Source organism: Antrostomus carolinensis, unplaced genomic scaffold (assembly GCF_000700745.2).
Source record: "Antrostomus carolinensis isolate BGI_N321 unplaced genomic scaffold, ASM70074v2 scaffold4293, whole genome shotgun sequence".
NCBI classification, from domain to species: Eukaryota; Metazoa; Chordata; class Aves; order Caprimulgiformes; family Caprimulgidae; genus Antrostomus; species Antrostomus carolinensis.
Window position 1 is genome coordinate 61980 of NW_010304288.1, and position 15826 is coordinate 77805.

At 37.1% G+C, this 15826-nt stretch overlaps 1 protein-coding gene across 1 annotated transcript in view; it reads right to left on the reverse strand.

The window, feature by feature from the left end:
* The window catches only part of LOC104522157 (sodium- and chloride-dependent GABA transporter 3), a 98230-nt gene that overhangs the window by 58478 nt on the left and 23926 nt on the right, over positions 1 to 15826 (reverse strand). The window contains exon 6 of the mRNA XM_010164378.2: positions 10263 to 10395. Within this exon, the coding sequence (XP_010162680.1) occupies positions 10263 to 10395 (133 nt within the window). The remainder of the gene's footprint in view (positions 1 to 10262; positions 10396 to 15826) is intronic.

A 15826-nucleotide genomic window follows, 5' to 3' on the forward strand; every position in this document is an offset into this window, starting at 1 on the left:
TGCCTTTGTTGCTCATGTAGCCATTTATTTAATTAAGCTTTCCCATTCTTAAGACTGAGTTTGGATTCAATCCACGGTAGTTGACACTGGAGTGGTATACAGAACTAAAGTTTGTAAATCTCACAAGAACAGCCTTGTAAACAAAACTTCTACTACAAAGACATCTTTACATTGTAGATAAAGCCAAAAATCTGGTCCATACTGCCTGCAGAAACTAAAGAGACTGGCTTCCTGCTGGCAGGAATTTGATGCCAGACCAACCTTTGCATACAGTGCCATGGGGATGGCTATCTAGAAACTGCTTTGTAAATTGCAAAGAATGAGCCAATCTCAAAGGTATAGATTAGCACTTGCTGAGGACAATCTGCCTGTGTGAGAATAGGGCATTACAGCTATTCTGCTGCAGCTGAAGAACTATGAAATTGAAGCATCACTAAGAGAGTCAGTGCTAGAAATGGATACTCACCCTCATATTTCTAAATTCAAGTTAAGGGACCAAGGAGACACCTTGCATGCTCTTGCTGAAGAAGAGGTAGAAGTAATATTCCAAATACATAAACAAAGATCCAACAAAAGCAATATCTATAGTAATTTCTGTACACACAGACTAGGACATGGGCAACCACACAAACACTTTTGTAAAATACAGCTTCACAAAACCTCAACAGTTATAAATCACAGGTAGAAGCAGTGTATCGTGCACCTGAAGGAATAATGTTTTAGCCCTGACACAAAGGCATCAACAATGATCACAGTACACAAAACGACTTATATTTTGGCTCCTCTTTGATGTTCTTCTGTATGGCATTATTCACTGATTATTTTTATGAGTGGGGGATAAGACAATTGGCAAGGAAGGGCAGGTTCTGTGAAAGTAGAAATTAAATATGAAGAGGTCATATAGGAACAAATGACTGAAACTATTGAATTTCTAAGTCTTTTTAATTGGGTCAGTATATTTATTTTTGATAATGGTCTAAAAGTGCCTGTTAATCTCTGGAAAAAATAAACCTGTATGTGTTACCTTTAGCCAGCATTTCTCCTATAGGGATGCCTCAATGTTAATCTGTGCATTTTAGCTTTACCTTTAATTTTTCAGTAAATTTCACTGCATTACTGCTGCAAATATCAGGGGTGGCCTTCCACCCTCTGCCCCCACACCCATCATACACTAGGTTAACAGATTAGGTGATTTCTCTGCCCAAACTCTCGCATCAGCATGTGCCCTGAGTTGTCCTTCAGTGCACCAGAACACACTTTTGACTTGGCTGGGCTGTGGACCAGGGCTTAGATCCAGTCTAAGTAAGTATTCATATAAAAGTGGATCTCTGTTGTTAAGGTGCAGCTGGGAAGGAATGAAATCATGAAGAAACGATTCTGATTTAAGTTTACTATTTGATACTTTCCCCAGCTGCCAAACATAGGTTTGGGGAAACCACAGAGGCATAAAAATCTCCTTTTTTAACAAATCCTTGGTGTCCTTAAATGCTCAGTGCACAGGAGAGCGAAAAAAAATATCGCAGTAGCTGTTTTAAAACCTCACACAGAGGAGGTGGATAGCAGGAACTCTGCATGCATCTCATGAATGTTCTACTTTCCCCCTTTGAATACAGAGATCAGTCTTGGACAGAGTGTTAAAGCCTCGCCATGAAGGGCTATTCTCTGCTGTTACTTTAGGCTAAAACAAAAGACACTTCAGGAGATACAATCATTGCTGCCTAGTTCCTTTTCCTGGGCTTCTACAATGGGCTCCAGTTCTTTTTTTCTTTTTTTTTTTTTTTTCTTCCACACATCTTTCTCTTATTTTTTTCTTCTGTCCTTTTACTCTTTCTTTCTGCCTCATTGAATCCATTAAGGCCTTTATATAGCCTGCTATTGAGAAATAAATTTTCTTTGGGACTAGTGACTGAGTTTTAACTGCTGGCAAGCAAGGCTTAACTCCTGATGGGAGGGCAGAGAAAATGATGGGTAAAAGGTATGAAAAGTCCAACCCTGAATCTGAGGTCTTCGAGCACACCAGATACCTTGCCATGTCTTGCTGGTAATCAGCTCAAGGAAAACAAAGATCCAAATCCTATCAGTTTTCCCACCTCTTTCATACATTCTTGCAGTCATGATACACTGAGCTATCTTTCTGCTCATATTTTCAACCAGACCAATATACTCTTTTCAATTATTTTCCTTGATTTAGGTCCATATACCAGTCTTTTTTGCACAACTATAAATTACAAGGCGTTCAGACAGTGACAGAGATGTGCTGCTGTGAAAGAGATGCAAAATTGGGTCCTCATTCAATTGATACAAAATTATCCACAGTCAGAAATATAAGCACTATTCAGGTCTGCCAATAGCGTGACAAACTACTTCAAAGACACTGAAGCTAGATTCAAACCGAGTGCACTGCAGCTTACCCCAGATCCAGAGCAGACCTGCATGCAAGCCGAAACACCCACCATTCTGGGTGATAAACTAGTTTACAGGTGCACAATGCAAGAGAAGCAAGGGAGCTACAGAGGGGCCAAGCATAGACCAGCTGCCTGAGGACAGAGGAAGAAAAACAACCCATGGCCCTGTGCAGTGTAAGAAAAGAGGTCTGCATACAAGCAGGCCAGCTCAAGCAGGTATAGACAGGCAGGCAAAGAAGCTGCTGGCCCTCCTGCCTTTCTGGTGGTGGGAAGCTCTGTGGGGTCAGTCTTTTGCCATGGGGCACATCCTAACAGTGACGGCCTTGGCAGATGATTTGCAAAATCCAAGGCTTGGAATGAAGGGGAAAAGCCTTCAAAGCTTGAAGTTCTGAGTAGCTGCTGCATAAAATTGAAAAATCTCAACTATCAGAGAACCATATAAATCATTCACAAGAGATAAAGAAATATGAGCTGGGAGGGGGGAGGGTGGGATGTGCAAAACAATTTACTATTAGTGTGCTATTATTATATATACTATTATCTCCCCCCTGGATAATCAAGTTACCTGGGGGGCTGCACAGTGAAATATCCACAAATCATCCTATACTCCCCAGCACTGCAAACGCAGGTGGAGGAGGGAGCATGACTAGAGAAAGAGAGGTAAAAGGGGGAATGTGTTGAGTTCAGTGGTGACATAGATGACACTACACTCAGCCAGCCAGAGCCTGACAGCTTACATTTTGCATTTTCAACTGTTCACACAAATCCTGGGGATTTTGTCAACAGAAAAATGAAAAATAAAAATTAACCAATAGTTAAGTACAGTTACAGCCTTATGTTTTTGGTTCCCCCCCCCCGGAATGCATTGGGAGGAGTCTGATTTGTTGGAATAAACTCTCAACAGCTCAGATGTCTACTTTGTATTGAACTATTCAGGCCTATTAGAATTGCAACCTGGGACAGGTTCAGAAGCACTACAGAGTGAAAAAACCAAGGCTCTTCACCTTTTGTTAAACCTTGCTAAAATGTGGATGCTAATTAAGCATATTTTAGCACATTTCATTGGCCATCTTATTTATTCATTATTAATGTTCTTACAGTTTTCAGTGATTATTTCCTGCTCACCACATTCACAGATTAACAATAATGTCAAAACTACTCACCAAGCCATTTTTCTATTACTGTGATAGGTCTAGGTCAAGATGCCCCAGCCAAACACGCTGTACCTTACTGTTTCCTCTCATCTCTGGTCCTTTAACACATAGAATTAATACAGACTTCCACAAAATTTCTTGACAACTTCCACCTAGATGGGCCTCCGCTGCCTTTAGCTCAGCAAATCAAACTAATCAGTGGAACTAATTAAGAAGTAAGGAACACTGCAGCATTGGGAAGCACAAGAGCCATGCAGTTACGAAATTAATTTCACAAAGTCCAGTTTAAGACCCTCATACTGATCAGAGCTATAAAATGCACTTAGCAGCCTTTATAAGACTCTTGTCCAAGTTTTACGTGTAAATCTTAAATAAAACATTCAAACCAGGAAAAATCTGGGAGTCCATATGGAGTCCCATCAAGTTTGCCAAACATAACATTCAGAACGAGACAGGCTCCCATCAGAACCATTAAGCAGAAAAGAACTAGGGAGAACATTACAGGTTTGACCTTACCTTTCAGCATTACCCTCTATTTTGACTAGCCTCTCCTTCTGTTGTAGCTTGAAAGTGTGTCAAGTGGATAGACAGCGTAAAGTTAACACACTCTAAGACCAGGATGATGCTGAACTTCTGGGAACTCAACACAAAGAGTAGGAAAGGATCAAAAGATTCACAAGTTGGAATCAGCTAGAATAATATTCAGTGATTACTGAGGTCTGTCTCTGGGATACAGAAATTAGTTCCAGAAAAATTTGAAGAATGGACTCTGGAGATTTGTCCCTCCTGCAGATGATCCTGAACAATATGAGAAGGATTTCTTATCACATATTGGCCAGCAGCTAATGGAGAAGTACAAAACAGTGTGGAAGAACTATTTGGGTTTGGCTCTGGCAAAAGAACAGAAGTATAGTCTTTATGATGCTAATAAAAACTTGTTCAAAAAGACCCAAAAATATGAGACTTGGTCTTAGTGGTCATACAAGCAGTGAGAAATTCTAATACTAAATAACACAAAAATCCTGAAGCTATACAAGAGTATTCTTTTAACATTTCATTATCAGAAAATGCTGATTTTGTGTTGAGTCTTAAAATGACAAAACCTGACCTACAGTTTTACAACAAATACTAGGGGGTTTTTTTTGTTTACTAAATGTTTCCCGGACCAAAAGCAACTTCCCTTCAGCTATCCAGATTTTTTCAAATTAGTGTTGCCCAGACAAATTATATCAGAAATAATTAGACTTACTGGTGTCACCCAAATTTCTTTATTGAAAGGTTTCAGAGAACAAATTGGAATGTACTGTAAATCTGAATGCAATTTACTAAGCTTATTCTGTTGGTCTGCTTTTTGTAAGCAAATGATTATTTAATAATATATTCCACTGCCATAGAATACATGGCAAAGGAAAGAAAATCATCTGGGGTACAAATTCATATATCAATATAATATGTTACAAATATTCTGTAAGATGGAAGCTGCCTTTTTATCAGTGTTTATCTGTAATATCCTTTGGCAGACCTGTTTAAGTCTTCAGTAGACCTCCCATTAGGTCCAGCTCTTTGCATTAAGACTGAAAGGGTCTTAGCTTGATTTTCCAAGAAATGTGAAAGTTATTGCATATGCACAAGGGCAGTTTATGGCATTTATTACAGATCAAATACTCATTGCCTAAACCAACCTTTGGATCCAAATCTATTAGTAATGATTATTTTAGTATCCCTTTTACAAGGAGTTTTGCTTTTTTTCTTTGTGGCTTGCTTTCAAATATAAGATATCACACTTAAAAATGCAAAGCTGAGGCTGTGGTACAATGTTTTAATATCCACACTTGAAAATAACAGCAAGCCTGCGGGTTGCTTTATAACACTTTTGATTCAACCCTTCCTCACCTATAGAATGTGCAGAAGTAGTGCTCTGTTATATAGCACAGAGAACATAAGCACATCGTGCAACATTATTATAAGGACATAAGCAATTTTGATCAGTTGTCCCATGATTGTGTGACATATTGCATGCTGATTAGCTGCCACTCCCATTCACGAATAAGAGAGTGATGCTCACTAGGAAAGAAAGACTCAAGAAGAAAAAAAATCCACCTATTAATTTAGCTTATTAATATAGAAGCATTTTGGAGTCATTTTCTGTGCATGAATAATTGCAGGAATTCAAACTCATGCCATATAGCAACACAGATGATACAAAAATGTGTTTTAAGCAGGAGTGGATGACGGAAATACAACAAGCTAAGCAAAAAAAAAAAAGTATAATTCAGTAACAAAATTACATATTGGAATGAACCTATATGTAGGAAAAAAAGTAATTAATAAATAACTCCTATCATGAGGGCAATTAAGCATTGCAATAGGTTGCCTCAAGACATGTGAAAACTCCGTTCTTGAAGGTTTTTAATATCCAGCCACTCAAAGTGCCGAGAAAACTCTTCTGAGTTCAGTGTTGATCCATTTTTGACCAAGAAGCTGGACAAGAGACTTCCCAAGATCCCTTCCAACCTGTCCAGTTTTGTGATTCTATAAATCCACATACCTAGCAGAGTTCCAAACTAACAATATCAGCACCAGACAGGGATGTGTTGATCCACGTAAAAAGTAAGCAAGATGCTTGAAAAGAAAAGGAACGGACTGATGAATAAGACAGAGATTATCATAATGTCTTTACATAACTCTAAGTCTACCAGCCCCCTCATTTCAAAAAGAATTGTGCAGAAGTCACTATGAGTGAGGAGTCACTATGCACTCAGAGGAGTGATCACCATCTGAAAAAACTCCCATACTCTCATTAAAAAAAAAGAAAGAAACCCAGAAAATATTAGGATTACTTCCTTCAGCAAGCAATTTAGGAAAAATAAATTAGGCACTTCGGGTGCCCCCTTTTCAAAGTTTAAAGCTCAAGGACATTTAGTCAAATTAATAAATGGATAGTCAAGATCCAGAAAAGAATGGGTTCCCTGGTACCTGAAGGTTTTTATGAATGTTATATAAAGATCAAAAATTAGCAAGAGGCAGCAACTATGTAGGTATATACGTTATAGAAATACTTAGAATTGTCATAAATAGCAATCAAAAAATTATTTTAAAAATAAGATACTAAACCAAGCCCTAATGATCGGAGTCTAGAATAATACTTTAAATGTTTAGAACATTTACTTTCTTCAGACTTCCACATAGTTCTTTCCCCATCTTTGGAAGTATTTTATGCTAGGTACTGAAAACACTTCTGCATAAGATGGATATTACGTATTATCAAGTTCAGTAAGTTGCAATATACACATAAAATTATGATAACATTACATTGTCATATTTTTTGCCTTTTGATTTCGAGTTTTTCATTCAAAGATTCTGCATTTAGTATATATGCAACATTTTAAATGTGAAAGCTAACATACACACAACTTCAGATCTAAGATTGAGTGATTAATGGCAAAAACCTCAGAAAATGCACAAATATGTTTCTCCTGAAAGCTGCCAGAACCACCTGAAACTATTTTGATATTACACATCTGCTGGAATCAAAAACTACAATGCTTTGTGAGAAAGTGATGACTTTCAAGAACAGTATTGGAAAAGTTTGAAACATGTCCTTAACAGTTTCACAAGCATTTCATTTGGAGTTAAACTTTATGTTAGATCTAATATATTTAGTATCTTAAAATATTAAATACTCATAATCTGAGTAGATGAGTTCTGTGCTAATGCTAGTTGAAGAATGATGGGTTTATTTTATGACAGCTTTTAAGGCTTGCAGTTTTTTTTTTTTTTACCATGCATTAGGATCCAAAAAAAAAAAAAAGAGTAAAAGAGTAAACCAACCTCTTGAATATTTCACACAACACAGCTGTATGAAGATGGTAAGTCTCTCTCTCTCTCTCTCCCCTTCTCCATTTTGTCTCTTACTGTTTCCCCAGTTCTCTTTCTCTCTAGCTTTTCTGTCCACAGACACCTTCCTTTGAAAATCTTTCCAAAGGTGATAAAACTTTAAGTTTTCTGCTCAAATAAATTGTTATTTCATTTAAATTATTCAATCCAATTAAGGTATAGAGCAAACTTAACAGCTTAGCCTAAAAACATGTTTAATAATATGATAAAAATCTGTAAGTCAATTTTAAATGTTTCCTGGAAATGAGCATATAATAAATTCAAACTAGTGTGAAGGGCTATGATTGGATGAGCTTAAATATGAATTTTTGAAATGTCAAAATATCAGAAAATGGAAACTGCAACCCAGAAGACTATATTTCAGCATTTGATTGCTTTGTAGCATCCACAACACCTGATTGCAATGTCTTTTGTCTTTGTTTAGCTGGTCTGCGAAGGCAGTGAGATGGCACAGTGACGTGGGCTGTAATAAGTGGCAAGTGTAAGAATATTAAAATTCTTAAATACATCTAAAAATGAACTTATGTCCAGGAAAAAAACACATCAGTGGAAACCAACTGCAATGTCACACATTTATCTAGTAAAAAGCTTTCTTTACTAATTACAGGAACAGAACTGGAAAAAGAAATTACCAATATTAGCTATGAAAGATCCTTACTGCATGTTTCTGGAGAAGTCATGGATCCTCTATACAGGTAGACCGCTGAATGTCTCCTGAGGAACACAGGAATCTACCAGTCTGCTTCCTCATGATTTTGGAAACAGAACCACTGCTCACAGTAAACTGATCTAAACACTGTAAATATATAACAAGTCTACTTCTTACAGGACCCTGATCTAATTTTTTTAGCTTGAGACCTATAAAGCTGAATTCTGGGTATTAATTCCATTTGCTTTGCACTTCTATTGCAAGACTGCTAGTTATTTCTGCTTAGTTGAAAAGCTTATCACACCATTTCAAGTGGGAAAAACGTGCTTCTTTCTCTGGCTGTTTCACCTAACCTCATCAGAAAGGTGGTTATCAAAAGTACACTGAAATAAAATCAAATAAAATGGATTCCACCTACCAGTAAGCTGAGGTTTTAGCTAAGCTATTGGGGGTGGGGGGGAAGTCAAACAAGTCAGTTTACTTCCAAAATGTGAGCTAGGGAAACGGTATAAGCTGAAGGAATCTCATGTGAGATGTATACAAAGAACAATAAAAATCTGAATGTAAATCACAGAAACGCAGAAATGTAAAATACATCCTTTCCAAAATCACTACAGCCTCTCCTTGTCAGCAGATGATTTACACCAATGCTATTTTTCCTTAAGTACAGTGCAGTTTTGCACAACCCTGCATGCATGCATGCATGTGCATTCACAGTACATGTTTTTCCCTCCACCCTTGGGTCAGATTATACTATGGTAGAATACATCTCCATCTTCAGAAATTCTTTCTGATGGAAAAAAGAAAATTAGTTTTGCTCAGTTTCATTTCTTCTACACTGCTAGCTGTAGCTCCTCAGACAACTCTAAACCACTTTTGCACCTCCCTGGAGTGCCTGCTTCAAAGACATATGGATATTTATCTTGTCATTCTCTTGTAACACCTTTGCTTCTCTATATTTTCTCTTTAGGTTTTTTCCCTCTTTCCTCTAAACTATTCATGCTTATATGTGTCCCCAGACAGCCTTTCTCAGCATTTTTCCTGCAGTGACTTCATAAAAGTAGGGCTGTAGAAATCTGTGTGTGCAAACACTTAGATGAAAAACGCAGTACTAGATTGACTGACACAGCCAGCAAATACAGAGAGAATTCAGCAAATAGTTTTGGTCAAAATTTTCATAGGAAGAAGGATGTATGTGGTTGAGAAAGCTGAAAAATTTCACTCTGACATTTTCTAAACTTAAAAAAACCAAACCACTTTTTCAATATTTCATTTATAAATGTAGGCTACTAAAACAGAAACAAACAAAAAAATCCAACCACACTTCCAACCAAAGTAATAAGCAATTGAAAATTAAATGCACAAAATGTTTTAGGCTACCAATTTTTTTCCTTGTATTCTTTGGTTGCAACATGAGAAAACAGTGCTTTATTTAGACATCCCCCCCACCCCGAACTCTCGCTCTTTTCCTCTCTCTGTTTAGTTGATTAACCATATATTCTACTCAGAACTACGTCTGCTACTACTCCAGGGACAACCTCTCCATCATCCCATGACTCGCTTAGGTGGTGAACTAGTGTCTCCCTATTGGGTGTCCAGTAAGGAATGGAATTAACTCAAAAAGTTGCAAGAGTATTAAATATATTTCTTTTTTTCCCCAGTATGTCCATCTCTCTTCAGTTCTTTTAATTTCTGCTTTTGGTATTCCATTTGCATTAGTTTGCATTTGCATTTGTTGTAGGTTGCTTACATTTCTCGGTGCTTATGTGTGTAATTTACTTGTGTCACTGAGAGTTTCGACTCCTGCCACTTTGGGCCAAAACTGAGATTTTGGATACCTCATGCACAGGAATCAACACAATCCAGTTTGGATTTCAGGGTTCAAGGATTGGCCAGTAGCGTACTCTGCTAAAGTAACAAAACCAAACCAAAAACTATCAGCCTTATCTAACAGAAAACCAAGAGGGAGATAACAATGCAAAGTATGGTTCTTCATCACCTAGTATTACAATCTATACACCCCCAAGTATAGTTACTTACAGCAATGCAAGATGCATGTGAAATCTTACCATTCTGATTTAAATAAATATAAATGACAATTGCAGGTCTGGAGCATGAGAGTCATAATACAGCCAACCCACAGAATTTTAACCTCACCTTTCCAGTAGACTTTGTTCCTTTCCAAATGCAAAAATAACAGATAGTCCAAGCAGCAAGAAGGCACAGTGCAAGTTCCCAGCGAAGATTCCCAATATGTTCAATTCCATCAGATATAGCCAGCACCCTTCGTCTTCCAAGGAAAAGAAAAAGAAAAAAAAGGAAAAAAGGTAATAACATTAAAAAAACAGCACTACATATAAAACAGTGGGCTAAAACCAAATCAGCTCCAAGCAAAGAGACTTCTGGTTACTGACTACTGAAAATGCACCATGGTAAGACAGAAGAGACAGAAGGCAAAAATAGAATATTCTCAGTGGATTTTACATCTGGTTAAAAATGAAAAAATGGTTAATTTTTCCAGGTCAGTAACAAAATAAAAAAGATTTTAAAGTAGTTTTTATATAAAGTCAAAGACAAAATTTCTTTGAATTAATAACTGACATAGATAAACCCCAAATAAAACACTTCAATAATATATGTTTTTTTAAATTTTACTATTTTTTCAGAAAAAAAAATCTAACCTTTATTTTTACCTTGTAAAGTTTATTTTCATAACTATAATTTTAAAACATTTCTTTTCAAAACTGTCAAACATCAAGACATTTTCCAGACGGATTTTATATAGGAAATGCTACCATTAAAATGTTAATATTTTTAAAACAAACTTTTTGTGGAAAAGTAGTCAGCAAAACTATGTATTGCATTTACTATCTGAAAATAGTGTATCTAAAATACTGGCCACTCGGTTCTAAAACCATAAGTCCGCATATATTTTAGGAACACTCCTCACAGCTCAAAGTCTGGAGCCAAAGTATTTACTAACTTAGTAAACAAGACAAAGAGAGAGAGTGAAGAGTTTTGGGATTTAGTTTGGTTGGGTTTTTGTTTGTTTGTTTGTTGTTTCTTTTTTAACAAGAATTTGGAAACAGAAAAATCAAGTGAACTGCTAATACTCGCACAGGAAACCTGCAGAACCAGCCTTCAATGCTAGTTTCAAAACATCTGGGATAGCATTTTATTCACAAGAATGATTTTTTTATGCAAGAATGATGCTCTTATCTGGAAGATGCACAGTCCTTTTATGCCATTTTATTTTTACTTTAAATAAACACTTAGATTAAGCAAAATGTAAATTATTTACCAGGCCACAAATAAACATGGGTGCTCCTGGTTGTATGAATGAAGAGGTTAAAAGCAAGAGCAAAATTTTATTCCTATAACACATAATGATTTCATGAATTCTCTTGAGATTTTTCAATTGCTCTTAAGCCTGAAAGAAACCTTATAGATAATTAAAAGACTTTTTCTGGGAATCTCAATTTTCCAGAACAATAAAAGTATGATTTAACTGGTATGTGATGACAGAAGTTGATGTGGATTTAAATTCCAAACGTTCAGAGATTTGGAAATACCTCATAATTTTGAAACAACTTGAATCAGGCAATTAGTCATTTATTAATTATACACACATAATAATTAATTTCAGTCATTCTTGCCTTTTATTGCCTTAATCAAATCTCTGTAGAGATCATGGCTCTTTCAATGTGTGTTTCCATAAATATATTTGCACACATATATAAACATTCACTTAAAAATTTACAACATTCAACCTTCTATAAATTATCCTGAGCAAAGTCTTCTCTGAAATCTGTATTACATGTTATCTGTGCAACCTCAGAGAACTGGACTTGCAGTACCCTCCCTCCCAGAGACACTGTGAATGAAAACAAATAATGAATTTCATAGGTACTCTCATACAGTTAAAAGCCCTATAATAATCACTGTGTTACGGATATAATTAAAATGCATATAGTTATTCAGATAATGTCATTAATTACAATAAAATATATTTAGGTTGAGTTGAGTATTAAGTTAAAAAAGTCCAACCTACAATTACCCATATGAAATAATTCTTCTGCATTTGATTCAGTCACTGGCCATCAGTCCATGGAGTGTAAAGTACGATCACAGTAATTCAAGGCCATGCCTAAAATAAATACTTGTTGGGGCTACCTGGGGAGGAGTCAGATCTGTTTCTTTCTGCTTTCACCAGCAGTAAGTTGAGGATGAAGGGAAGTTCCTTCACCTGCTCTAATGATGGAGTAGGAGGATGGAGACATCAACAGGTGGGAATGTTGATATGGTGGGAAAATGAAGATCCATCACCAAGTCTTTCAGATGGCCACACAGAACCTACTCAGTCTTTCACATATTTCAAGAGCTGCAGCTGCCGTTCCTGCTGCAGCTCTGGGGTGCAGCCATTTACAACGTACATGCTAAAAGTTTACTAAAGCTTAGCCAAAGCAGGACAAAATTTAACAGGTTAAAGAAAAATCACAAAAAGCCCCCAAACCCTAAAGCCTGAGGTTTGTTTTCTTATGTTCCAATGAATATAGACATAGAAGATCCTTCCACTTTAAAAAAAAGGAGGAGAGGGAGGGAGGTTATTGCAATAGAAAATGTTACATGCTTAAATGTAAAATTGCCACCTCATCCACACTTCTTCCCCATCCAGTAACTAGCTTTATTCTGCAAAGCTTCTGTCACCATCTAGTTAAGGAAAGAAGTGATCTAGCACGGAACACCCTCAGCTAACACTGACCTGCAAAGAATCTAAAGAACTGTCATCTAACTGCATTCAAAAATGAAGAGAGAGAGCTTTTAATGAAAGAAATATTTCAATCAAGAAGGGAAAGCACATATTCTATACCTACAGTCTAGAATTGAAAACAACATCACCGAACCATAATTACATAGCAAGGCTGATGAAATAGATACTTAAAATTCAAGTTCTAAGCAATCTGACAGATGAGATCATATGGAATCTGACTTAGCATGACATCCACCCTCTACAAATTCTTATTCAAAAAGCAAAAGAAATCCTTGAATTCTTAGCTCACCTTGCATATCAGGGTGGTACTTGCAAGAGAACCAAGACAAAAAGTGGTACACTGTGATAAAACAGTCGAGGCAATAAAAGGCCAATGAGCACATACTGACAACAGGCTACGGATAACGGTGTTGAAAAACACATTAAGAGATAACAGTCCACCATGGAAATCTGATGATAAAGCAAAGAGCAGGTATTTGCAGAGACCTGTTTTGATTGCAGGTACTACAAGGTTTCTTTTTAACCAAAACCATTTTATAAATGGACTAAAAAGCCTGAAACTACAAAAGAACTAGCCAAGAAATATCTTTATGCTCCTCAGCTGGGTAGCAGTGTTTCCATGCAGAGCCTACCAGACCACAACCTTAACCCACCAGTAAGACTTCTGCTCTGCCAGGATTAAGGAGGAACAGCTCTGACAAACACAGCCACTAACATCAAGAAAACTTTGTTGCAGAATAAAGGCTATGACATTCTACAACCCCATGAAAAGAAAGCAGCGTGTTATTGGCCTGTTGACATGTAGCACCATGTACGGTCAGCACATCTGCAAAGTATATACCAGCAATATGAAAATCACATAGTTTTGCTGTGAGACTGCACATACCCAACGTTTCTGTGACAAGTTACCCATAATTTCCAGTTTATAGCTGCAATTGATTTTTTTTTTTTTTTTTGAGAAGTAAGTATTAATACACTGACTTAAAGATGCAGGTTGAAAAGAGACTGGTCCCAGTTTGAACGTCACAATTAGATTAATTGAGAGAAACTCATAAGACAAGCAGAGGCAGCCTAAAGAATTTTAGTTGTTGTTTTGTTTAGAAAGTTTTAAGTTTTATTTTCAAATTTTAAAATCAACAGTACCTTTTTAAGATGAAAAAGAAAACTAATCCAAGAGAATATTCAATCAAAAAAAAAAGAAACCAAATGTTTGTGTTTGGGCTATAAGAATTGTGAAACGGAAATTTTTTTCATTTAGCTTTATTTTCACTGAAAAATAAAAATGAACAAATTTCCTTGTGTTTCAATCAAATGAGGGGTTTTTTTCCTGCCTATTTAGATGATATTTCTGTACATGTGAACCTCAACATAAGTAACATTTCTTTTCTGAAATGGAGAGGTGTGAACACATGTAAGATGTCTGCATTAACACAAATGCCCCCTCCCTGGAAGTGTTCTCGGCCAGGCTGGATGAGGCTTTGAGCAACCTGGTCTAGTGGAAGGTGTCCCTGCTGATGGCAGGGGGGTTGGAACTAGATGCTCTTTAAGGTCACTTCCAACCCAAACCATTCTATGATTCTATGAAATCAATGCTATGGAGAAATCTGTAAGCTTATTCAGCTACTGGATGCCGTAAAGCTGTGCCAACACAACGCTCAGCCTGGGCTCAGTAGTACAAGTAGCTTCTTGCCTATAGCACATACACCACAGATAGAGCTGTGCTGCTCTGATACGTGAGCTTAACAGTTCAGACAGCCTGGAACCTCTGCACTAGACTCTCTCATAACACGCAGGTATGAACTTCATGACAAAACCTGCTACAGGACAAATGCCCAGCAACAGGAATGGCTCCTGGAGGATTAGTAAATTTATTCAAGGAAGGCTGGTAACCTCCTCACTTGAAGATTTGGGCACATCTATATGGATGATCAACTTCATCACACCAGTCACTAACTCCCTTGAATGTCACCTGCCCAGTCTCATGGTACCTCTCAATACTCATGTCCTGCCAACATTCATGCATAAGGTTACAATCACTCCTCAACTTCCAGACCCACAAATGTGTCACATGAGACACCAATCTTTATTCGGTTGTCTTGGAGCATGGTTGCAGAACTGCGTGCTGTGGAAAAAAGACACTGAAAGCTTTCAATAGGAATTCCACAGTGCTGCCACCACATTGTAAAACAGTGAGCACGATGGAAGTGTATGACTGATACATTGGCATACTGGAGGCTCAAACAGAGCTTGCAGAATTACTTTAGACTTGCACCATAATCCACGTCCAGCTGTCAGAGTAATCTATTCCAGCAGCCAGTCACTTCAATTACTCTACTCTTCTTCCCTAACTGCATAACAACTTCTGAATAAATAAATATTACTAGTCTCTCTTATGGATAGAATGCTTCACACACCAAAAGACAACTTTTTCTTAAGAATACAATCTCTCAGTGAAGATCTGAGATCAGGATCTTTAAAAACAACCAGTTTTTGGAAGCTGTCTGCAGAAAGTCAATGCTCAGTCATTTCTAAATGCTCTGTTAGAAGTCTCAAATAGCACCTACCTTATCCATCCAAAAATCCTGGCCTGATTATTTTGTAAAGAGTGTCATAGAAAGTAAATGGCAAATTAACTGCCTTAACACAATTAGCCCTGCTGCTCCTATTTAAAGATGACACATGGTCCCAATCAACTTGAACTGTTAGCACCATCATGAGTATTTAAATACACTGAAGTGCTGTAAATTGGTTTGTATTTTCTTTGTTGAAGCAGAACAAATGTTTAGTATTTCCCTTAGAAAGTCAGCAGCAACAAGTCCAGAACATATAATTAAACTATAACATACAAAGAATCGATCCAAGGAAGAGAGAGTCTTGCACAGAGGCTAGCAGTGATTTCCTCAGCAGGCACAATGCAACTCTCTCTAATGCCAGGGCCTTAGCTCTCCTG